This window comes from Abramis brama (assembly GCF_963993115.1).
Source record: "Abramis brama genome assembly, chromosome: 1".
NCBI lineage: Eukaryota > Metazoa > Chordata > Actinopteri > Cypriniformes > Leuciscidae > Abramis > Abramis brama.
In genome coordinates this window covers 64324370-64348124 of record NC_139963.1, presented here as the reverse complement: position 1 = coordinate 64348124, position 23755 = coordinate 64324370, and the positions used below count along the sequence as shown (strand labels likewise).

General features: G+C 39.8%; 1 protein-coding gene across 1 annotated transcript; it reads right to left on the bottom strand.

The window, feature by feature from the left end:
• Nucleotides 1-3710: 3710 nt before the first annotated feature.
• On the bottom strand, nucleotides 3711-22902 carry LOC311097638 (uncharacterized protein; the record flags this gene model as incomplete). Its single annotated transcript, XM_084137471.1, has 5 exons — nucleotides 22662-22902; nucleotides 15723-15847; nucleotides 15423-15601; nucleotides 15293-15323; nucleotides 3711-3985 (listed from the first exon to the last, which is right to left on the bottom strand). Exons 1-5 carry the CDS (start codon nucleotides 22772-22774, stop codon nucleotides 3711-3713), a joined length of 723 nt encoding a protein of 240 aa, XP_083993597.1. The 5' UTR covers nucleotides 22775-22902.
• Between the last annotated feature and the right edge of the window lie 853 nt (nucleotides 22903-23755).

The following is a 23755-nucleotide window of genomic DNA, read 5'->3' as shown; positions in this document are numbered from 1 at the left end:
GCTGCCTCAGCGTGTTGTATGCCCAAACACGCGACACAGAAATTGTGACCATCACAGAGGGCTAGGGAATGACCACATCCAGCAGCGCACAGGTGGAAAGACATCCTTCTTCCGGAGAAGAAAGATGAAAAACTCACCCGTGTTTACTTCCTTGGAATAACGCCCTTCACCAGTGCTGGAGCACACAGGGATGTCCGCGGCGAAACACTGACAGGAAACCCCGTCAGTGAAGCACTCACTTTCCTCGCCCTTAAGCCGACTGTCAGCCAATAAATACAAAGGTTGCTGTGAGAACAGCAGTTAAGAGATTCAGAAGCTCACGATCACCGCTGCCACACGCTGTAACGTCAGCACTGGGAGAGCTTCCAACAGAGGTGCCGACACACACAGGCTTGTTATTAAAGTACACTTTCAGAGATATTGACATAACAACCGATCGGCTCCTCAGCGAAAATAATGAATGGTTGGTGCATTCACTTCTCTGTTATACCTGCGCTGCAGGCCGGTGCATGGATTGTGCACCTGCTAAAGCTCATTTGGCTTGATTTGTATACTATATCGAAGACATCTGGCTCCCTGGCGTGATCCCATCAGTCGGTACGATCGACTAAGTCGAACGTTACCCGACTGAAAGGGAACTCACTTATAAGTTATAACATGAATATCTTTGAATGAATAAAGCATCAAATAGATGTATTTTTGGTCAATGGCGATAGTCATTCTCCTCCTGACACCTTGATGATTGAAGTAAGAAGATAATGATGACAGACTATTGCACATATCCATCATTTCTGTGATGAGCAGCTCAAGTATTATGTTATGATGATGTTGTGTATATGTGGCATTATGTGTTGAACTGAACTAACAGACGTGATCCACAGATCCAGGAGAAACTTTAGTCTGTGTGACTGCTGGATCATTATACAGAGGTACGACACGTTCATTTATACTGACAGCTTTATAACATTAAACTATCAGTCAGTCTGCAAAAGCTTCATCAATAACTGTTGATAGTTGAATACCCTTGACTTCAGTCATGTACAGTTTCTCTTCTTCCTCTCATGTTTCCTGCAGTGATTGTGAGTATTGTTGAGATTGCAGTGTTTGCTGCTCCTACTGTGATTCTTCTTCAGATCATCTGTGCAAGAAGAGCTGGTGAGTTTTGAGCCGCACACAATCTGATGATTCACACTCATCTGATCTGGAACAATCTGCAATCATGATAAAAACACATACAAGAGGTCAGTCAATGCTTTTATTTTGCAGGGAGGAAGGACTCGAAGCACCCAGAGGAAATAGAGATGCCGACAATATTAGAATAAAATACTGATGAGTTTAGAGCAAATCTGCAGCAATATTTACAATAGCAAAAACTTACAGAGGATTGTTTATCGTTTTATTTTCATCTTCTCAGAAAACAAAGAAAAAACTCTGATCACCCTGAAGAATAGTGACACCAAGTTTAGATTAAAATGTGTGTTTGTTTTTTTTTACAAATAAAAGGCCAGATTTATTTTCATTAACATCCCAGTCAACATGTTGATCTCACAGTGATCTCTCCATATGATCACAATGTGAGTCACAAGTGTAACCTCACAGCGCACTCACTGTGTGCATATTATGGCCACAATGTGAGGTCACCGCAGATAGAAATGTTATTGAACATGAACTTCATCGTTTAGACGTCAAATTTTGGTTGAAAATGAAAATTGGGTTGATGTGTTAGGCCGGCTACACACTGGCTGCGTGACACACACGTCTCGGGTGCGAAAGAAAACGCTGTGCATGCTAGAAATAGAACGTGTTGCATTGTATTATGCACTTGTCAATACAGAACGAAATATTCTGTAGCCTATTTTGCCGTCAAAACTGCCGACGTTGTCTTTGCTGTATCGTCACCTAGCAGCAGCAGCGCCACGTCAGACACTTTTCTGGTGTGCAAAGACATAGAAAACGCCATGCTCACGCAACAGAAACCCCACGCTCACGCCACGCAGCCAGTGTGTAGCCGGCCTAAACATGTGATATCAGGCACCAACTTCATTAAACAACTCCACAAACAGCATTACCAGCTTCACTTATTACAAACCAAATTTACTTTATTTCTGTCATATGTGTGGAAAAGTTCTTATTGAGATTAACAGAGGTTTAGATGATGATGATAATAATAATAGTTTGGTTTGATGTGTTTGTTTTAGTTGGTCAGTTTGACTCTTGATGTTTTAATGTTAGTTTTTCTCTGGCTGCTGGAACTGTGTGTTATGGCAAGAACAGTTAGATAAAATGTGATCAGATGATATCATCTATTAACAGTCACATTATCTATCTATAAACTGTCATGTGTGTTATTAATTTCATATAATTGATTATAGTAATGTTTCTACAGTATGACATCCAAAAGTTTTTTAAATAAAATAAACTGTATAATTATCAGTTGCAATTATAACTGTAAAAGTTCCAGCATAGGTGCCTTCTGCACTGGCATCGTCTGGTCTGTCAAATGTGTTAATTATGTATATGGTGTCGATGGCAAGGCGCGTACTATACTTTTTTCCTTCATCTGAAAAAAACAAAAAAACAAACAAATTAGCTTTAATGCAGTGCACATATACAGACAGCCTACACAATCATGTGAATGTCTCTAATTGTCCATAAAGCCTAAATAAAAGCAAATGTGATCTTCTGGATCATAACAATCTGTTATGCTTGTGTGTCTTATGTATGGATACATCCAGAAAACATTTTCGTGGAGTTATGAAACGTGGAGCTTTTAGGTTTTGGAGCTGTTATCCGTCCGACTGGCTGGAGTGTGTAATGGGTGTGGCCAAACTGTCGCATGTCACCATCACATCTATTCAAAACCTTTCAAGCAAAGATTTTAGCCAGGGATGGTAAACCTGGTCCTGGAGGGCCACTGTCCTGCAGAGTTTATCTCCAACCCTGATAAACTCTCCTGCCTGTAGCTTTCTAGTAATCCTGGAGACATTGATTAGCTGTGTTTGATGAGGGTCCCAGATAGCAAGCAACCATCAAAACAATGTTAAATCAATGTTAATGTTTCAATGTTAACTGCATTGAATCAACATCACTTTAGCACCCACAATTAATGTGTGAACTCGTGAATAAAGTCTATAGTCTAAATATAAAGTCTAAAGTCAAGTCAAGTCATCTTCATTTATATAGCGCTTTTAACAATGTAGATTGTTTCAAAGCAGCTTTACAGAGATAAACTTATAATTTAAGGTAACAGAGATTGTTTTGGCTTTATAGCGGTTCTTTAATAAAGTTATTTTCCAGCTAAAGTTAGTTTTGATTGATTCGCTTCCGTCACAACGATCATTTGTTATTAAATTAGGGGCCGCTAAGACGACACCATTCTCTCTACATAGACTTTAAACGGGAACCTGTGAGAAACGCAGATGGCGTTCACATGCGCATTAAGAATTGGTTCTATAGTTATGTGCGTTTGAATATATGTGCGCAGGTTTGGAATTCCCTACAAACCAAGCCTAAACAAAATACTGGCGTTTCCTTATAATTTTTGATACAGAATTTTATTTTATTTTATCAATTCGGGGTAGATACGCGAATTGAGTTTCCCAACAACGCTTTATCTGTAGAGTGGTAAAGGGATCCGCCATAGGGAGAGACTAGTTGGCACTTCAGCACTGCGTTGGATCGGGTCCAGGCGAAGGTCCTTCAGTGTAAGCTCAAGGACGTGAGCCACGTTGCTCTTCACTGAAGTATTGACTATGCCCGCGAAGCAGGGTGGTCTGTGAGCAAATTGGAGCGAGTAACCTCATGTCATCATGTCCAGAACCCATTTTGACACACCAAGGATATCTTTCCAAGCCCCGGGTGGCTAAGGGCTGAATTCGTTCAGACAGCAGCTCGCCACGCTGGGTCGGGGACTGGTGTTCATAGAAGTAGTGTTTGGCCGGGTGGAGGCGCGGCTTACGGCTTTGCTTCGGGGCCTGGGTCGCTGCTGAGGTGCAGAACGCGAGAGCAGAGAGGCGAGACTTGCGCTTTGCCATGAGTGTTCATCCCCAGCCACTCTCGTAGCAAGCGCATCAGTCTTCATTGAATGTGACTTGTGGGGGTGGGCCCGGCAAGCCACACAACTATATGATCTGAGTCTTGACCTGACAGGGGATTCCCTTGCTGCAGTGAACTCGTTTAGTCCTGCTCTCTCAGCCCTACGGCTCCATTACTTCTTCGTCTCATTCTTGATAAAAAGAGAACAGTGAAGAACGAGGGGAGGTGTCGCAGCAACGCGAGACTCGCGCTCTCATAGTGAGAGTGTCCGTCTCAAATGAACGCAGCTTGCGGGAGCATGCCCAGCAAATGGCACACTCAGAGGTGTGGCATTTTTAAAACAAACGCAGACGAAAAATATGCTCTTTTAGTGAAACCGCTCTTGTTATACTCACCTGATAGTAGCAGGAGAGGAGCATCATTCTCAGTCTCGTGAGTCAGCGGAGAACACAGAAAATTGCCATAGTAGTCGCTGGAATGGCCGCAGGTGAGATTATGCAGTCAGCTGCAGTGGGCTGAGTCAGCTGGCCGGAGTCCGCTGTTCTGCTGAATAGATAGAATATAATGAATAGAATCAGCAAAGTGTTTTTGTCGCTGAAGGAGATCAAATCTGAATCCTATAGTACTATTTAAAGTCTCTCTAACACAAACACTCTTAAGGAAATTTTTTTTTTTTATCAGAACAACTTTAAGAAATTCTTAGAAATATATTGAAAATGTTGATTAGACTATAATTTAGTATTAGTATTAACCCAGTTATGCTTAAAACAGAGCTTTCCGCGTACAGACGACACCGTTGTCAAAACGATCCCCATTCACACGGTTCGCGAAAACGTCTAAAAACACTGTATTCTGCTGCCAGGCCATCAGATGGCAATGAAGGACAATAGACTGAACACATAATATGCATGTGCATGACCTCATCGTCTTCAAAGATTCACATTTTGATTGTTTATGAGGAGACCGTTTTCAAAAACTTGCACTTTGAAACCCGTTTTCAAACGTTTGCGTTATCAGGCCCCCAAAACACCATTGTCGTGTAAATATACGTAAAAAGTGTAATGTTGAAAATGGTGTTGTGTAAACAGCCCCTAAGGGAGTTAAAATAACAGTGAAGCAATGTTAAAGTTATAATTAAGATATAATTAAGCTATAATTAATTATTCTGTGATTAATTGAGTGATAATTGACAATTATTGAAGACACCTGATGTTAACAAGCAGAATCACTGAAGGAGAAAATCACACCGTTATGGTGATCAGTGTTTGCTTTAGTCGGGCCCTTGACTTTTTAATGTACCCTTATTTTAACACTTTTGAGTGTGATCTAAAATAAATTTGCAGGAGAGTTAATTTAACACTGGAGTTTTTGCTGTGTATATATAGATGAAGTGTGATCTTGACGCATCTGTCAGTGCAACACTTTTGGAGGTTGTGAATTTGTAGTTTCACAAGCACAAACTTAGTAGCCTAATAAAAGCTCCATGGTGCACACACACATTTAGCAACAAAATGTGTTAGTGATGTGATGGAAAAAAAAGTGTAAATGAAAAAAAAAAAAATAGACATAAAAATTACTCTGAGGACACTGTATTGGGTCACTTAAAAATAACTATATTTCATTATGTTGAAATTGTTTTCTCTGACAAATAATCAGAAGCTACAATAGCTGGGTTTCCATCCAAACGTAAAGTTTAGAAATGTTGCATTTCCATCACTCGTTTCTGATGCAATATTTCAAAATATGCATAAAAACAGGGTGATGGAAACATTGCTAATGAGAGGAAAAATGTATGTTTGTATTGATTTGTGTGGAACTGTTCATTTCAAAGCACTTTGTTCAGTGTCAAACATAATACTTCTTTATGGACTTGGTTGGTTTCTGGACGGCACTGTACAGTTCAGCTCACTTTCTGATCCAGAGCTTTTCAATGTCAACACAATTTTACACCAGAGATCTTTCTGATCACTTCTTCAGCTGTGTCATAGAGTCACAACTAAACACTCAGCTGATGAGATCAGAGGAAGTTACCAGCCAGAGGAGGAGCTGATGATGTTTAAAGGAAGAGCTGTAACTATATATAATGAAGAGAAAGACTGACAGAAACACAAAATGGCTGATAAGTGTGATCTGTGTCTGCTGGGACTGATCATTCTCTCTTCACTTCTCACAGGTAAAGAAATCTGTATTTTCTCTAAAGACATTTAGTGGAATTAGTCTGGAAAGAGTTCATTTGAACATGCTCAGTTTATTCTTGCACACATACAAGACAAAAACACAGTAAGTTATAAGAAGTTTATTAAATTGAGAAGCTATGTTCACTTTAAAAATGATTACTCCACAGAGCCTTATGTCAAATGTTGGTTAACCAGATTACAGAGGTCTTTGTGTGCCCAGCTCAGAGCAGGGGTGTTGCCTTTGCAGATCGAGGTGGGGCGCTATAAAGGTGTCCCAGAAGAAGACAGATTATGTGTTATGTGTGATTTAAGGGTCGTTGAGGATGAATGGCATTTTTTGTTTTTTTGTCCTGTATATCATGATTTAAGAATCGGTATGTTTGAGAGAATTCAACATAAAAAGCCTGATTTGTTTTGGATGACGGATGGGGATATGTTGAGCTGGCTCTTTGAAAATGAAATTTATAGTTTGGCTAGATATGTGGAAAAGGCATGGAAACTTAGGCAAAGGAATTTATATCCAGACCTAAATTGACAGTGTTTTGTTTGTTTATATTGTGAAAATGATGGTAATGTACTCTGTATGATGGTCATCTTCCTATGTACTTTGTATGATGGTCATCTATCTATATTATGTTTGTTTTATGTCAATAGTGTCTTTTAAGCCTATTTGGGCTGGGCATGTAAGTGCAAGACACTTTAATAAAAATTCAATTCAATTCATATATATTTCTATAGCGCTTTTAACAATATTGATATTGAGATCATAGTATGAGCACACAGTGAATGCACTGTGAGTAAAATAACTACAAATAACCCTTATCTTTTGTTTTGTTTGTTTGTTTTGTTGTACTGGTGGTGTAAAGGAATACAAATATATATTCTCCTAGTGCATGTTTAATCATATTGTATTAAATTATTTGTTAATGCATTATTTTGCCATGACTTTACTTGAGAGGGCCCTAATCATGATCAAATTCACTGTTATCTACTTCCCAAACTCAGCTCATGCTTGATCATAAACGTACTATCAAACACACAACGAGTGTTCAGCTCAGTGAAGTGATGTTGTGTGGTCAGAGAACAGAAGTACAGTATCATCACGACTGTGTCTGGATGGAGAGTGAACTACTGATCCCAGCAAACCTTCCCTGAGTTTTGCTCCTTCCTTTGGAAACTGTTCCACAAATATTCTTTGTGGGTTTTGAATTGTTATTTTGTATTTAGCTGTGCATAAGTCACAGTAGGGTGAGCTTGAAGGAAAGAGAGAAACACAGAACAGATAAAGAGCTTTTAAAGGGACTGTGTGTAGTTTTTTAGGTATTTTATTATCTAAAATCAATATTTTTATTCATAAATATGCCATCAATGATGTACAAATACCTATGCCAATGATCAGACTAATCCTCGTAAACGAAGAATTTATTATCTTTATATACATGGGACGGGTAGGTCCACGGAGGCTTCCATGTAGTTCCGCCATCTTGAAAAACTATAATAGCAGAGAGGGACAAAAAGTACTAGGCCAACGCGTTTCCACAACGCGTTTCGTTCAGAGCCAGGCGTCACGTGACTGAAGTCAGCAGAAGCGGAGGAGCAGAGCAGAGAGACGCGCTTTTCACTGCCGCGGCAAGTTTAAAAGGCTGCACTGTACGGTTATTTATACACCGTTCATTCATACATATGGTGAGTCACAGGATGAGTCCTTGTCGTCGAAAAAGTCCAAAATAGACCGTAAAAGGAAACGTGACCAGAGATTACAAAAACAAGGGTTAATGTCGGGATAGCTAATGCAGGAGAAAGCTTTTAAAAGAGACGCTGAAGTTTCCTGCTTTCTTCTCGACAGGTAAGTCAATGTTACAGTCTTAATTACAAGCTTTTTTTTCATTGCTTGGTTGTGTACTTTATTATATAGACAGAAGAACATTTATAGTAAAAGTTAAACAGGCTCTTTGATGAATAGCAGCTATTGAGTAAAGTAACATTAGAGAAGTTTTTTATTATATAGACAGAAAAAAAAAACTATATAAGTTTTTTATTATATAGAGAAGTACTTTATTATATAGACAGAAGAACATTTATAGTAAAAGTTAAACAGGCTCTTTGATGAATAGCAGCTATTGAGTAAAGTAACATTAGAGAAGGCTCTGATGATGATGATGATATCTAACAATGCACGTACTTCAAAAAATATAACGAGTAAAGAAGGCTTTATTACTACTAATTACCTTAGTTAATGTTTTTCACAGTCAGTAATTCATACTGTAACATTCTTTTTTCGTTGTTTCAAGTTTCAGTTTGTTTTAAATAACAAACCTGTTCACCCGAAGAAAAACTCAAAGTGCTATTATAAGACATCCTGTCATAGCTTTTTGGTACATAGCGGCTACCGTAGATGCAACGCGCATTTGAAAAACGTACTCGGTTACTAACGTAACCTCGGTTCTCTCTAGAAGAGGGAACGAGTACTGCGTTTTTATCAAAACGCTACGGGAAAAGTCTCTTTTCACGAAATACTGAAGCAAAAAATTATCCTTAATTTTCATACATGTAAAGCGCGTTGCAGCAGTAGTCAACTATGGCGAGACGGCTTGCTCGCTCATTGGCTGCTCTGCGGCAACTGCATAAGCCTATCGAGCGAGGCCTGAGGTGACGTCAGGCCAATGAGGGCGCTTCGCGCCCTCCTTGCCATTTCCCGCCGAGACGGGTGTGGCTAACCTCTATAAAAGGAGCTCGAAAAGGCTGATTCACTTGATTTTCATAGCCGAAGCGAACCAGAGTGAACCGTACGCACGGCAGAGAACGCAGTACTCGTTCCCTCTTCTAGAGAGAACCGAGGTTACGTTAGTAACCGAGTACGTTCTCTTACGAGAGTCCTCTCGTACTGCGTTTTTATCAAAACGCTACGGGAACCCCTTGTAAAACGCCGTGCGTGCTGGGATAAAAACACCGATCACTGGAAGCTAAGCCAGATGTACAGTGCATAATCACCAGATAGACTCACAAAGAATCCGGGAATAAGGGATGGGGGACCTTAATTTCCTAAACTGTAACGTCCGCAGACGTAAACATGTCCTCACAGAGAGAGTCTAGAGACAAGAGGGGATTCCCTCCGTCCTTATATGGTCGCGCCAGCAGACGCGAATATGACATCACATAGACAGGGTGGGGAACCTGAACTGAATGTGGGAAATGTGGGTCTTACACAATTCTGCCCATAAGACAGTCGGTAGCGCGTTGCGCATGCGATTTCAGTGTTCTAGTTAGACAGCTGAATCGACTACACCGATAGTAGCTTAGCCTGCAAGGCGGGAACTTCTAGGTTGTAAAACCTGATAAATGTAGACGGCGAGGCCCAGCCTGCCGCCGTACATATATCCTGTAAGGAAATCCCGCTGGACCAAGCCCACGAGGAGGCAACGCCCCTCATGGAGTGCGCTCTGACTCCCAACGGGCACTGAATGCCCTTGACAGTATAAGCCAGCGCTATGGCGTCAACTATCCATCTGGATAAGCTCTGTTTCGAAACAGCCATTCCCTTGGAACGTCCACTGAACGAGACAAAAAGCTGCTCAGTCTGTCTGAAGACAGCGGAGCGGGACACGTAAGCTCTTAAAGCCCTAACAGGGCAAAGAAAACTTGAGTCCCCTTCCTCACTTGACCCCGGCAGGGCAGACAGGGAGATAACCTGAGCCCGAAACGGCATGTTGAGGGACTTTGGCACATAGCCATGCTTAGGTTTGAGTATCGGAATCAGAATCGGAATCGGAATCAGCCATCTCCGTGAGCGTCAGCCATAGATGCCTCTCAGCAACAGTGGCGGAAGCCATACACTTTCCCATGGCTTGTGCAGCAGACTTGGTAGCGCGGAGTGTTAGATCTGAAGCGCTCCTCAAATCCGCGATGCAGATAGCCTCAGGTCCCATCTCGTCCAACTTACGGAGGAGATCACCCTGAAATATCTGCAGTGTAGCCATGGTGTGTAGCGCCGACGCGGCCTGCCCAGCGGCGGAGAAAATTCGCGCGAGCAGCGTCGACGTCATGCGGCAGGCTTTTGAAGGCAACACCGGTTTAGTCCGCCGTCCAGCAGAGGGCGGGCAAAGGTGGGTTGCTATCGCCTGTTCCACCGGCGGAAGTGAAAGGTAGCCTCGGTCTTTCGCATTATCCAGGGAGGAAAATGCTGGTGACACAGACGAGCGCGTTCGCGCAGAGAAGGGCGCGTTCCAGGCCTTCGCAACTTCTTCATGCAGCTCAGGAAGAAAAGGAGCGGGCTTTGAATCCGGAGAAGTGCGCTCACCAGGGAGGAAGCTACCATCCAGCCGGGTGCGAGAGGGGAGCTCCGGAGCAGACCACTCGAGGCCGAGGCTCGCCGCGGCCAGCGCGAGTACTCGCATGAGCTCTCTCTCGATGTTGGCTCTCGTAGTGGGCTTGCGGGCAGCAGGCGCGAGATCCTCGGAGCTCGCCCAGTCCTCGCTGCCTGAAGCTAGCAGAGAGCAGGAATCCTTTTCCCCCGACGCGGCCTCGGAACCGACTTCCTGTGATGAAGCGGCGGCAGACTGCGGGCGCTGAGCATCAGGAAGTGATTCGGGAGAAGCCGGTGAAGCAGGCGGGCGAACCGGCGAGCTTAGTCGGGCTGGAGCGGGTTCCGGGACCCGCTGCGAGCGGCGCTTCTTACGGCGCGGCAGCGCGGCGGGGAATGCAGGCTCTGAGAAGAATGCCAGGCGAGTCCGCAGAGTCACCATAGGCAAAAGCTCGCAGTGAGGGCAGCCGCCGTCAGCGAGCGCGAGCGCTGCATGGTCCTCACCCAAACAGGAGACGCAGATGACATGGCGGTCTCCCTCGGTGAGTGGGGCTCGGCACGAGCCGCATGAAGGCATCTTTAAAAAGACGCAGCTCTTTTAGGGGGTGAGTGTCGCAAGGCGAACACACACACACACACACACAAGAACAGTAAAAGGATAATGAAAGGATATGCGTCGGAAAGCGCAGCAGGTACGGCTGTAGAAGGCGGCGTGGGCCAGCGGCTTCAAGTGGCTCGTCCCGCTGAAGTGCTTGCCTCAGACGACGCTTGCTTCCTCGTGATCCAGCGATGCGTGCGCTTCGCTGAAGAGATGAAAATCAAGTGAATCAGCCTTTTCGAGCTCCTTTTATAGAGGTTAGCCACACCCGTCTCGGCGGGAAATGGCAAGGAGGGCGCGAAGCGCCCTCATTGGCCTGACGTCACCTCAGGCCTCGCTCGATAGGCTTATGCAGTTGCCGCAGAGCAGCCAATGAGCGAGCAAGCCGTCTCGCCATAGTTGACTACTGCTGCAACGCGCTTTACATGTATGAAAATTAAGGATAATTTTTTGCTTCAGTATTTTGTGAAAAGAGACTTTTCCCGTAGCGTTTTGATAAAAACGCAGTACGAGAGGACTCTCGTAAGAGAACTGCAGGATACCAGTGCTCTGTGAAAAAGTAATTATTTAATGCCAGTATTAAAAGGTTGTAGGCATTCTTTCACAAAAACAAACATATTGCACAAACTTTCCATTTGCATTTGAACTCAAACAATATACTTAGTGATTAATTAATTAGCTGATTAAATAAAATAAAATAATTTTTCAAGCAAATATTCCACAACATGTACAGTAAATAGCAAACATAGTATTAAAGGGATAGTTCACCCAAAAATGAAAATTAGCCTTTGATTTACTCACCCTCAAGCCATCCTAGGTGTATATGACATAGTATAGGACGCATACAATCGGAGTTATATTAAAAAATGTCCTGGTTCTTCCAAGCTTATTGCAAGCTTATTTTAATTTTTGGGTGAACTATCCCTTTAAGACAAAATTTCTATTTACAAAATTACTATATACAAAGAAACATGTGGTCGGGCTGCTGCATGTGTGTGTGTGTGTGTGTGTGTGTGTGTGTTTGTGTGTGTGTGAGATCTCATTTGTACAGGAATTTTGCCCTTCTCTCCTTCTGAGTGGCAAACCTCTCAATGACCCTATTGTTGAAGAGTAGTTGATATGATCCAGCAACTGTCAAAAAATGATTGATTGACAGGTGCCACGCCCCTTCCGGTGACAGGTACCCGCCCATTTTGGCATAGGATCAAAGGGATCAAAGAGAACAAAGGGAGATCAAAGGAAATCAAAGGGATCAAAGGGGTTTGACAGTTAGTTTTGACTTTTGATTGACAGGTTGACAGTTAGTTTTGATTTTGATTGACAGGTTGACAGTTCGTTTCGGGTTTTGATGCCTTTTGATATTGACAGAAAGTGTTTTAATAATTACATCATGGCTATGACAGCTAGTTTGATGCCTTTTGATATTGACAGAAAGTGTTTTAATAATTACATCATGGCTATGACAGCTAGTTTGATGCCTTTTGATATTGACAGAAGGTTTTGAAGACACTGTGATTAAATAATTATGTCATCTAGTTTTAATTGTTTGAAGCCTTTTGAACATGACAGTTAGTGTGTGTGTTTTTGAAGACACAGTTATAATAATTATGTCATGACAGCTAGTTTTGGGTTTTGATGCCTTTTGAAGCCTTTTGAACATGACATAATAATATAACAGTTAGTCTGTGTGTTTTTGAAGTTGGTATCACACACGATCCTCCCTACATATTCCTGAGCGTATCCGGGCTGTACTGTGAAAACTGATAAGGAAAAAACTGTAGAAGTTTATCTCACACAAACGTTGAAAAGCCATTCAATTCTTTTAAAACAATATAAATGATTATACAATAAATAAAGATCTTACTAAAACCTCACACCAAAAGTTTAAATAAAATGGAGTCACAAAAAATTGCAATGAGTCTCTCAAAGCGTGTGTGTGTATGTGCGTGGAGATCAGACATTAGAGGAGATGTGACCATCGGTGTGTGTGTGTGTCACGGGATTCCCCTCTGACATCTGAAACATGCTGTTCAGACACTGTGATTAAACAATGTCACAAAATTACAATCAGTTAAATGTTTAGGGGTATTAAACAAGTTTATGAATGGGTTCACAAAAATGCGTTAAATATAAAATCACATATTGGTTCTCCATCCCCCTCCGTCTGCTCCTCCACATTCCAGAGCACAGTGATAGTGAGAAACAGAGATTTTATAAAATAATGTATATTTCACACAAATAATATAATATACAATATAATATACAATAATATAAAATAACATCTTACTGAAATCAATTCTTTCAGTTTTAGATAAACAAAAGAATAAAAAATAATCTTACATAAACATTCTGTTCTTTAAAAGAATATAAATGATTATAAATAAATAATATAAAATAAAGATCTTACTAAAACCTCACACAAAAAGTTGAAATAAATGTAGAACTATCCAGTTTAAATAAAATGGATTCACACAAAAAAAATGCAATGAGTTAAATGTTTATAGAGTTGAAGAAAAAACATAGGCCTACATGTTATGAAACAATCAGTTAAATGTTTAGAGAGTTGAAGAAAAAAACATACAGCTCATGAAACAAGCAATGTATGAAACGGGTTCACGGAAAATAAAAAAGCATCTTACATGTTTAGAAATCAGGGCCCTCTGGCCTCTCTTTACATCAGCGTTTGACCTGCGGAGCTTTCAAAAAGCACCAGCCAAAGGGTGTGTGTGTGTGTGTGTGTGTGTGTGTCAGAGAGTCACAAAACTCTGTTAGTCTGCTAACGCCAAAGTTTTGTTCGTACTAAATTTATTTCAAAGCATAATCGTAAATGTGATCTTTTAAAATGAAAGATTGCTTTAGTCTGAAGTGTAAAGTTCTTAACTTTCTTTCTTTAAAAAATCTTTAAAGTTTGAATACATTCATATCTTCTATTTATCTTCTTAGAAGACTTATGTATGATATAAATGATTTTGTCTAACGGTGACCATAAATTATAATTGTTGTAATGTGAGACAATGTCTGTTCAAAAACTTTAGATTGTTGAAAAACTGTATTTAGTCGTCTTAAATCAGCATTTTTTTTTTTTGTCCATGCTGGAGTTTCAATTTTTATGGCTTTCCATAGCCATGATGATTTTTGTACCGTAACTGCATATTCTATCCCGTACACCTAAACACGACCATCACAGAAAACTACATTTGTACATTTTCAAAAATGAAATAAATAAATAAATAATTTAATAAAATGTAAACAAAGTTTTAGCTAAATAAATATATAAATAAAAACACCTTACATTTCCAGAGAGGTGAAGTAGTTCTTTATGCAACAATCCAAAAAGCAAATAGTTTAAGTTGTCATAAACAAAACAGCCCCAGATCCTTCAGAGATAAACTACAGTGTGAAATAAATGTTCCAGACCCTCACGGAGACGAGAGGACGACAGACCAGATGAGCCTCGGAAGATAATGTCACAGTAAATCTAGTCCGCGTTCCAGAGTACATCCATAGTTTTATACTAAATTCATTTAAAAGCATAACCTTAAAAGTTTAAATTAGATATTTATATATGTCAATAAAAGTTTTATTAAAATCATATCTTCTATATATCTTTTAGAAGACTTATGTATGATGTAAATGATTTTGCTTAAATTTAACCTAAGGTATAATTGCTACTAAATAATGTCTGTTCAAAAACTTTAGATGGTTGAAAAACTGTTAGGCGTCTTAGATCTTTTGTCCATACAACATGGTGTCACAATGTTTGTAAGAAATCCGAGGACTCTACATTGCTCTTATTTAGACTAAGTTGTATCATTTGGAAAATCACCACACAATTATATTTTCATCTGTGGGTGGCTGAAGGATTTCCTTCAGGATTTTATGAGTCTCTGAGATGATGTGTTTAAATCATGTGTCGTCTCGATCTGCCAGGTCTCATGTTCTCTATTGATAGGGTCAGTCTCATCATTGATGATAAACAGTTCAGTGTAGATCTTGTTTAGAGAGACCGTCTGTGGTGCACTTCCCTCCAAAGTCCTCTCAGCGTCACGCAGCATTCTTGATTTCATCTCATTCCTTACATTCGGAAGAATTTTTAAAAATCAGGACAAAGTTGGATAGTCATATTATTAACAGGAGCATCACACTTGAGAATGCACAGTGTTCTACAACAAGAGATCTTACCATGTTCGTTTACCAAGGTAGAGTGAGACACCTGAAAAACAAAACAAAAAATACTCATAAATATATATATATAACATACATAAATCATTTCTTAACTACGCAACTGTTTCTTAAATGATCAGACACTCACCGCACTGATGCTAACATCACCATATATTGTCTTTTCTACCATGATTGGAGCAAATATTGACCCACCATTCTTCTGGTCAATTGTGAAGTTAAGCTGATTAGGGATCTGAATTAATGGCTGTCCGAACGATGTAGTATTATTATGCTGTTGATTTGTCATGTTTCCAGAATGTGCACCATCTGTTAAAAAAATTAACAATTAAATACACAACCAAAACCATGTAAACATTATAGTAAAGTTTATTGAAGATTGAGAAACATATTGAACTACTAACAAAGTAAATTATAAATCTTTTCCTACGTTTGATATTCTTTTTTCTGATTTTTTTCACTATGGACTTGATCCTTTTTAATGCTGTTTTCTCTCCATATTTATTCTGTAGTTCCTCAACTGTGTCTTCCAACTTCCCTGTTGTTCTTCTCCAGCTGTGCTAACCAAAGACAAACAGTTAGAAGAATAAAATGTATGTACAATAGCAAAAATAAAGTTGGTCATTAGTTGTTAGGGTTAGATACACCTGCAGACGCATTCATACACCTGTTCACCTGTTTTCATTTAGCATACACCAGAGTTCAAACATTCACTTTTTCAAAGGCCGAATGATTACGTGGTCAAAATTTATCTTTTTAACATAAGAGTTAGAACATGTACACGAGTCACGACGCATTGCATTATGCACCTGACCTGCCGGCTGATGAAGTATTTATTACATCAAGAAAACATGAATACAACACACTGCACTTGGATGAATACATTTATTTATAATATTACCAGTTCCATATGATCTTTATTAAAAAATAAGATAATAAATGATTTTATTTTTTAAATTTGACTGCATTCTTGTCCATTTCTAAATGTTTACTTTTTGATTTATGAATTAAAACAGACTGATGGGAAAAAACATTATTTTGCTGTTACTTTTTTAAAATTTGTTTTATTATTATTATTCAACAATCTCTTTCTTTTTGTTATTTTTTATTAGTTGTAATTTTATATAAACATTTAACTTTTAAAATAAAGGTTTTACAACAACATCACCATCTTCTGTTATATTTGGGCCTCCATGCTCATCTATTTACAGTATATGATATTGGTGAAGGACACAACGCGGACTGTTGAGCAGACGCGTCTCAAGCCTTTTTGTGATCCAACGCTGGATACTCTTATAGGTTACGTCCGTGGATCACGGCTGAACGCGTCTTCTCTACACTCATTTACAAACAAACATTCTTTTTCGCCTATCGTGCGTCTACTCTACACCCGCGCACCACTAAAAAGACGGATTATATCCAAGACTTCAGTCATAAATTAGTATTAATATTGATAGCATCACTGGTAGCGTCGTTGCTAACTTACTGTCCATCTGTTAAAATGGCGAATATATCAGATGTAAGTAGTCTACCCTTTGGTGCAGGTGAAGATACATTTGAACTGCACACATTGCAGTCTGAGCTGGAAGCTGTTGAGAAACAGATCCACGACCTTTTAGTAAGACAGGCCGAGCTGATAGACTGGCGTTTGGCTCTTGAAACATCACGCGCCGATGCACACAAATCAGTGACTAACGTTACTAACCTGATGACTCTGACCTCGTCTACTCCGTCCGTTTCTCAACATCGGTCCCGAGCGCCGAGGTCGTGATCAGCCATGGTCTCGTTCACTCCGGCTCCAACACGCCACCACGAAGCCTGGGTGGTTCCGCAGCGGAAGACGCGAGTCAGGCCCAGACCAAAACTCTCTCCGACCCTCCCGGTTTTCGAGCTATCCACACAGAACCGCTTCTCCCCTCTCCGCGAAACAGAACGCGATGCTTTGATCATCGGCGATTCCATCGTTCGGCACGTACATGCTACGTTAGGTAAAAGTAAGGTGCACAGTCACTGCTTTCCTGGTGCTCGTGTTTCTGAAATCGCTGCTCGCGTTCCCGAGATTCTGAACGATGACGAGCGCGTCGGAACTGTGGTCCTGCACGCGGGAGTGAACGACATCAGGCTGCGTCAGACGGAGATTCTGAAGAAAGACTTCAGGAATCTGATCGATACGGTACGCAGCACATCGCCCGAAACAACGATTATTGTGTCAGGACCGCTTCCCACGTACCAACTAGGACATGAAAAGTTTAGTAGATTGTTTGCGCTAAATGAATGGTTAATGTCATGGTGCAGTGAGCAGAAACTGCTCTTTCTAAATAATTGGAATCTGTTTTGGGAGCATCCTAGGCTTTACCGTGCTGATGGCTTACACCCAAGCAGATTCGGAGCAGATCTTTTGTCGGATAACATCTCCAAAATGTTAAATACCTTTTGACTAGTAACCAAAAGTCCAAATCATAGTCTCTGCTGCACCAATTTAACCAATTTAACTGATATAAATACTAGTGTTGAACATTGCATAGAAACTGTGTCTATTCCTCGTTTAGTGAGACCAAATAATAAATCTACTGCAGGATCTAGGAACAATCTAATTGTTATTAAACCAGAAAATGTTGCTATTAGTAAACAAAAACAATTTTTAAAGCTAGGTCTTCTAAACATTAGATCACTCGCACCTAAGGCAGTTATTGTAAATGAAATAGTCACAGATAATAGCTTCGATGTACTTTGCCTTACTGAAACCTGGCTTAAACCAAATGATTATTTTGGTCTAAATGAGTCTACTCCATCTGGATACTCCTATAAGCACAAGCCCCGTCTGATTGGTCGTGGCGGCGGTGTTGCAACAATCTATAGAGATATTCTCAATGTTACTCAGAAAATGGGTTATAAGTTTATTTCGTTTGAAGTACTTGTATTAAATGTTACGCTCTTAGATGTTAGAAAAACATCCCTATTATCTCTAGCCTTGGCTACCATATATAGACCGCCTGGGCCTTACGCTGATTTCCTAAAAGAATTTGCAGATTTTCTCTCAGACCTATTAGTCAATGTCGATAAAGCATTAATTGTTGGAGATTTTAACATACATGTAGACAATCCAAATGATGCGTTAGGGGCTGCGTTTACAGATTTATTAAACTCCTTTGGGGTCAAGCAAAACGTCACCGGACCAACTCATCGTCTTAATCATACACTCGATTTAATTATATCATATGGAACCGATCCAACTGATATAGATATCATTCCACAAAGTGATGATGTCACTGACCATTACATGGTAACTTGCATATTACGTACTGCTGTAATATGTCATGCGGCGCTGCGTTATCAACCAGGCAGAACAATCCTTCCATCCACCATAGATAATTTCTCAAATTGCTTATCTAATCTGTCTCAGCTGCTGCCTGAACCCAAACAAACAGATGAACTAGAAGAACTAACTAGCACTATGAGCACCATTCTCTCTAGAACATTGGATGTTGTTGCACCTATTAAATTAAAAAAGGTCAGAGAGAAAATTAAAGCACCATGGTACAACAATACTACGCATGTTCTAAAGAGAGAAACCCGTAATTTAGAGCGTAAATGGAAAAAAACTAATTTAGAGGTCTTTAGAATCGCGTGGAAAGACAGTATGTCACGTTATAAAAAGGCCCTAAAAGCGGCCAGGGCTGAGCACTTCCGCAAACTAATAGAAAATAATCAAAATAATCCTAGGTTTTTATTTAACACCGTGGCTAGACTAACAAATAAACAGAAGTCACCCGAACAAAATATCCCGTTACAGTTCAGTAGTAATGATTTCATGAACTTCTTCACTGAGAAAATAGAAAGCATCAGAACCACAATTGTAAAGGTTCAATCTTCAATCGCGCCTTATAATTCAGCCTCAATTATCACCCCTCAAGAACAATTACAATGCTTTACAACTATAGAACAAAAAGAGTTAAATAAACTTATCACTTCATCTAAAACAACAACATGTTTATTAGATCCTATACCAACTAAATTACTGAAAGAAGTGTTACCTGTAGTGGAAGAGCCTCTCCTCAATATTATTAACTCATCTTTATCTTTAGGTCATGTTCCTAGAACATTTAAACTGGCAGTTATAAAACCTCTCATTAAGAAACCACAATTAGATCTTAATAATCTAGCAAATTATAGACCCATTTCAAATCTTCCATTTATGTCTAAAATATTAGAAAAAGTGGTGTCCGCTCAACTGGGCTCTTTCTTACAAGAAAATGATATCTATGAAAAGTTTCAGTCTGGATTCAGACCGCATCACAGCACTGAAACTGCGCTCGTTAAAATCACAAATGATTTACTTTTAGCTTCTGACCAAGGCTGTTTCTCAATACTAGTTTTACTTGATCTAAGTGCTGCGTTCGATACTATAGATCACACAATACTCTTAGATCGACTACAAAATTATACTGGTGTTCAAGGACAAGCATTAAGCTGGTTCAAATCATACCTATCTGACCGCTACCATTTTGTCTCTTTAAATGGAGAAAAATCGATCATAACTCCAGTAAACTATGGAGTGCCGCAGGGATCTGTGTTAGGCCCTCTGTTATTCTCAATATATATGCTGCCACTTGGAAATACTATAAGGAGACATGGAATTAGTTTCCATTGTTATGCTGATGACACTCAAATATATATTTCATCACGGCCGGATGAAAACGCTAAATTATCCAAATTGACAGAATGTGTTAAAGATATCAAAGATTGGATGACGCGTAATTTTCTTTTATTAAATCCAGACAAGACAGAGGTAATACTTATCGGTTCAAAAAAACGCCCACAAAACCTCTCACAATACAATTTTAACATCTTAGGATGTCCTGTTACTTTATCCTCTACAGTAAAAGACCTGGGTTTTATACTCGATTGCAACCTGTCTTTTGAAAATCATAGTTCATATGTTACAAGAACAGCCTTTTTCCACCTTAGAAACATTGCTAAGCTACGTAATATGCTATCAGTTTCCGATGCAGAAAAGTTAGTTCATGCATTCATGACCTCGAGACTAGATTACTGTAATGCTTTATTAGCCGGTTGTCCTGCATCCTCAATAAACAAGCTACAGTTAGTCCAAAATGCAGCCGCTAGAGTTCTTACTAGATCAAGAAAATATGATCATATAACACCGATTTTATCATCACTGCATTGGTTACCTATAAAGTTCCGTATCAATTACAAGGTATTTCTACTGACTTATAAAGCCCTAAACGGCTTAGCTCCAGTCTATTTAACGGATCTTCTATCGCCCTATAATCATCGTGCTCTTTAAGATCACTAAATTCGAGGCTTTTGGTCATACCTAGGATATCCAGATCCACCAAAGGAGGGAGAGCATTTTCACATTTAGCTCCGAAACTCTGGAATAGCCTTCCTGATACTGTTCGTTGCTCAGACTCGCTCTCCCAGTTTAAAACTAGATTAAAGACGCATCTCTTCAGCCAGGCATTCATATAACATTTTAAATCTTACTGTTCAAACTACAATCTGGGGCCTCATTTATAAAACTTTGCGTAGGATTTGCGTCAGAAGTGGCGTACGGATGAAACATAGGACGTGCGTACGCACAGAAATATTAGGATTTATAAAACCGTGCGCACGCACATCCTACGCAGTTTTCCCTTAATAAATCACAATCAATTCTAAATGTAGCGCAGCTTTTGCGGCTTCATGTCACGCCCATAGATGCCCATAAATAGACCGTGAAACGCCCACAAGTTAATATTCATCGATTGCGAAATCATGGCAAACACAGAGGAAAACCAAGAAACGTAACTTCACTCACGCGCAAGCGTGAAGCGCATGATCAGCCATTGTGCGTCATTACGCATTGTGATGGCATCATGGCATTTTATTACCATCCATTTGATTGCATCTGACAAGCTACAGATGTGTTATGAGGATGAATTGCATAACATGCTAATATTATTGCAGAACATATTTATATCTTTTTGCAAATATGTGTTAAATTGCATTTCTGTTGTAATCTTCGTTTGATTTTGTTTGTTTTACACTGCAGATCGATCAAACGGGTGTTTGTGTAGGCTGTTAATTGTAAGACTTGCTTTGTGAAGTCTTCATGTTATTTATGAGAGGCAGTATTGCCATTTCTTTTACACAACGATCTACAGTTTCACACACTTTCACGTGTTTCTTCCATCTGCCGACGGTGTCGCCATTTCTCATTTCACCCGTTTTTGTGCGTACGCCTGGGTCAGAGCTTGCGTGAAGGACCGCACATTTTCCCGTCAAGTTTGCTTTTTATTAATACCAATTATTGCGTAGAGAGCGGCGTACGCCGCCTTTTGTGCGTACGCAACATTTATAAATGAGGCCCCTGGCCTCTAGTTCATAAATGCCAGAGGAGAACTGGCCCCCGACTGAGCCTGGGTTCTCCTAAGGTTTTTTTTTCTCCATTGGGTCACTTGATGGAGTTTTAGGACACCATTAGGTCACTTGATGGAGTTTTCGGTTCCTTGCCACTGTTGCCTTTGGCTTGCTCAGTTGGGGATATTTTGGGGATATTAATTTAATTTTATCAATCAATAAATTTACACTAGAAACAACCTTGTTGTGTTATTTTGGTTTAATGCTGTGAAGCTGCTTTGATGCAATCTGTATTGTGAAAAGCGCTTGACTTGACTTGACTTGAAGGGGGTCCACATGAATATTTTTCAGGGGACCCCGAATTCTCTAGCTACGGCCCTGTTCACAGGAGCCGCTGAGAGCGAGTTCCAGCTGATAATGGTCATAAAGTGTGAGATAAGGTGCAAGTAGCTAAACTAAACATTTCATATTTGACAGCTGTTTTGAGAAATGTTAAACAACAACAAAAATAATCAGGCAAACTAATCAACTTTTTTCTAATTTCACCATTTTGAACTTAAAATAGGCCTATATAATACATGTGATTTAATGTGAGAGGAGAAGAAACAAATAACAGTAATTTTCATCATATTAGGCATAAGATTAATAATGAATGTGTACATATTGTGAATTAATTTAATAAACATTTACCTAACATCCACAGCCTTCAGTAAATTAAGGCTAGACAAGAACAACAAAGTTCCTTTTTAACTCTGCCCCCTGCTCTAGTTAGAACTTTGGAGCGCTTAAAAGTGTGGGGCTCAAAAATAAGTGTCATTTGGAACTCTTTTATCAAAAAATATGTTGATAATGATTAGTTATGCCAAATGATAGTTTGGCATGCATGGGATTGTGTGTCCATATGCTAGTGAGAGAGAAATACATTCTACAATGATATAAAAATATATCTTCATTAAATGCCGATTTTGTCTATTCTTTAATCCACACATAAAATAGGTTTTTATACCTGCTCAAGTACTTTTTGATGAGTTTCTTCTGTATTAAACAGCGAATCTTCTCAGTCAGATCGTCGCAAGATCTCAGGAATCCTCTCACACTGCTCGTGTTCACGCGCTCCATCGCTGCAATTGTGTGTATGACTCGAATGATTCAAACTTCCATAAAGCCAGGGTTGCCAGGTCCCAGAAATATTTCCAGCCCAATGACAACTCAAAACCCGCCCAAATGGAATGAAAACTAGCCCAATTTTCCCATGTCCAATCAGATTAGACAACGGCTGGATTATTAACTTACGTCTTCAGCATCTGATGATTATAGATATTATCTGACATTATAGTTAATTTATTTCTTTATGGTTTAGCATTTAATATCAAATTAGAGGTTATGGTTTTATTGTTTTACACTTTTCAAGCGATTTCTGTTTGCTTTAAACAAGCGACTTTTTATTTTAATTTTTAGACTTGATAGAGTATTTTATATTTTGGAGGCTTTTTTGTTAAAGACCCTATCCTTAAAGGTATGCTGTGTAGGAATTTCTCCCATCTAGCGGTGAAATTCTATTTTGCATTTAAACGAATAGTGCTCTCTAGCGCCTCGCTTTTTCAAATGCGTGTTGCAACTGCGGTAGCCGTTATGTGTCAAGAATCTATGACAACATGTCTTCCAATAGCACTTCATCGAGTTTACCTGTACATGTTTTACTGTTATGCTGCCTATATAATGATTTACACAAACAAGCAATGAAAAAAAGCTTGTAATTTAGACCGTAACTTTGACTTACCTGTCGAGAAGAAAGTAGGCACCTTCAGCGTCCTTTTCAAAGTCTTTCTCCTTCATTAGCTCTTTCCACCTGGGAAAAGCTATCCCGATATTTATTTACATCCCGATAAATTAAATTTTTGCTTTTTGGCGATGAGGATTCCTTCTCCTGCATAACTATGATCCAGCATTATATTGTCCGGTGCAGTGCAGCCTTTTCAAATTTGCCCGGGAGTATCAACGCTTCCCATATGGTCTAGTGGTTAGGATTCCTGGTTTTCACCCAGGCTGCCCGGGTTCGACTCCCGGTATGGGAAGACAATTTATTTTATATTGCCAACA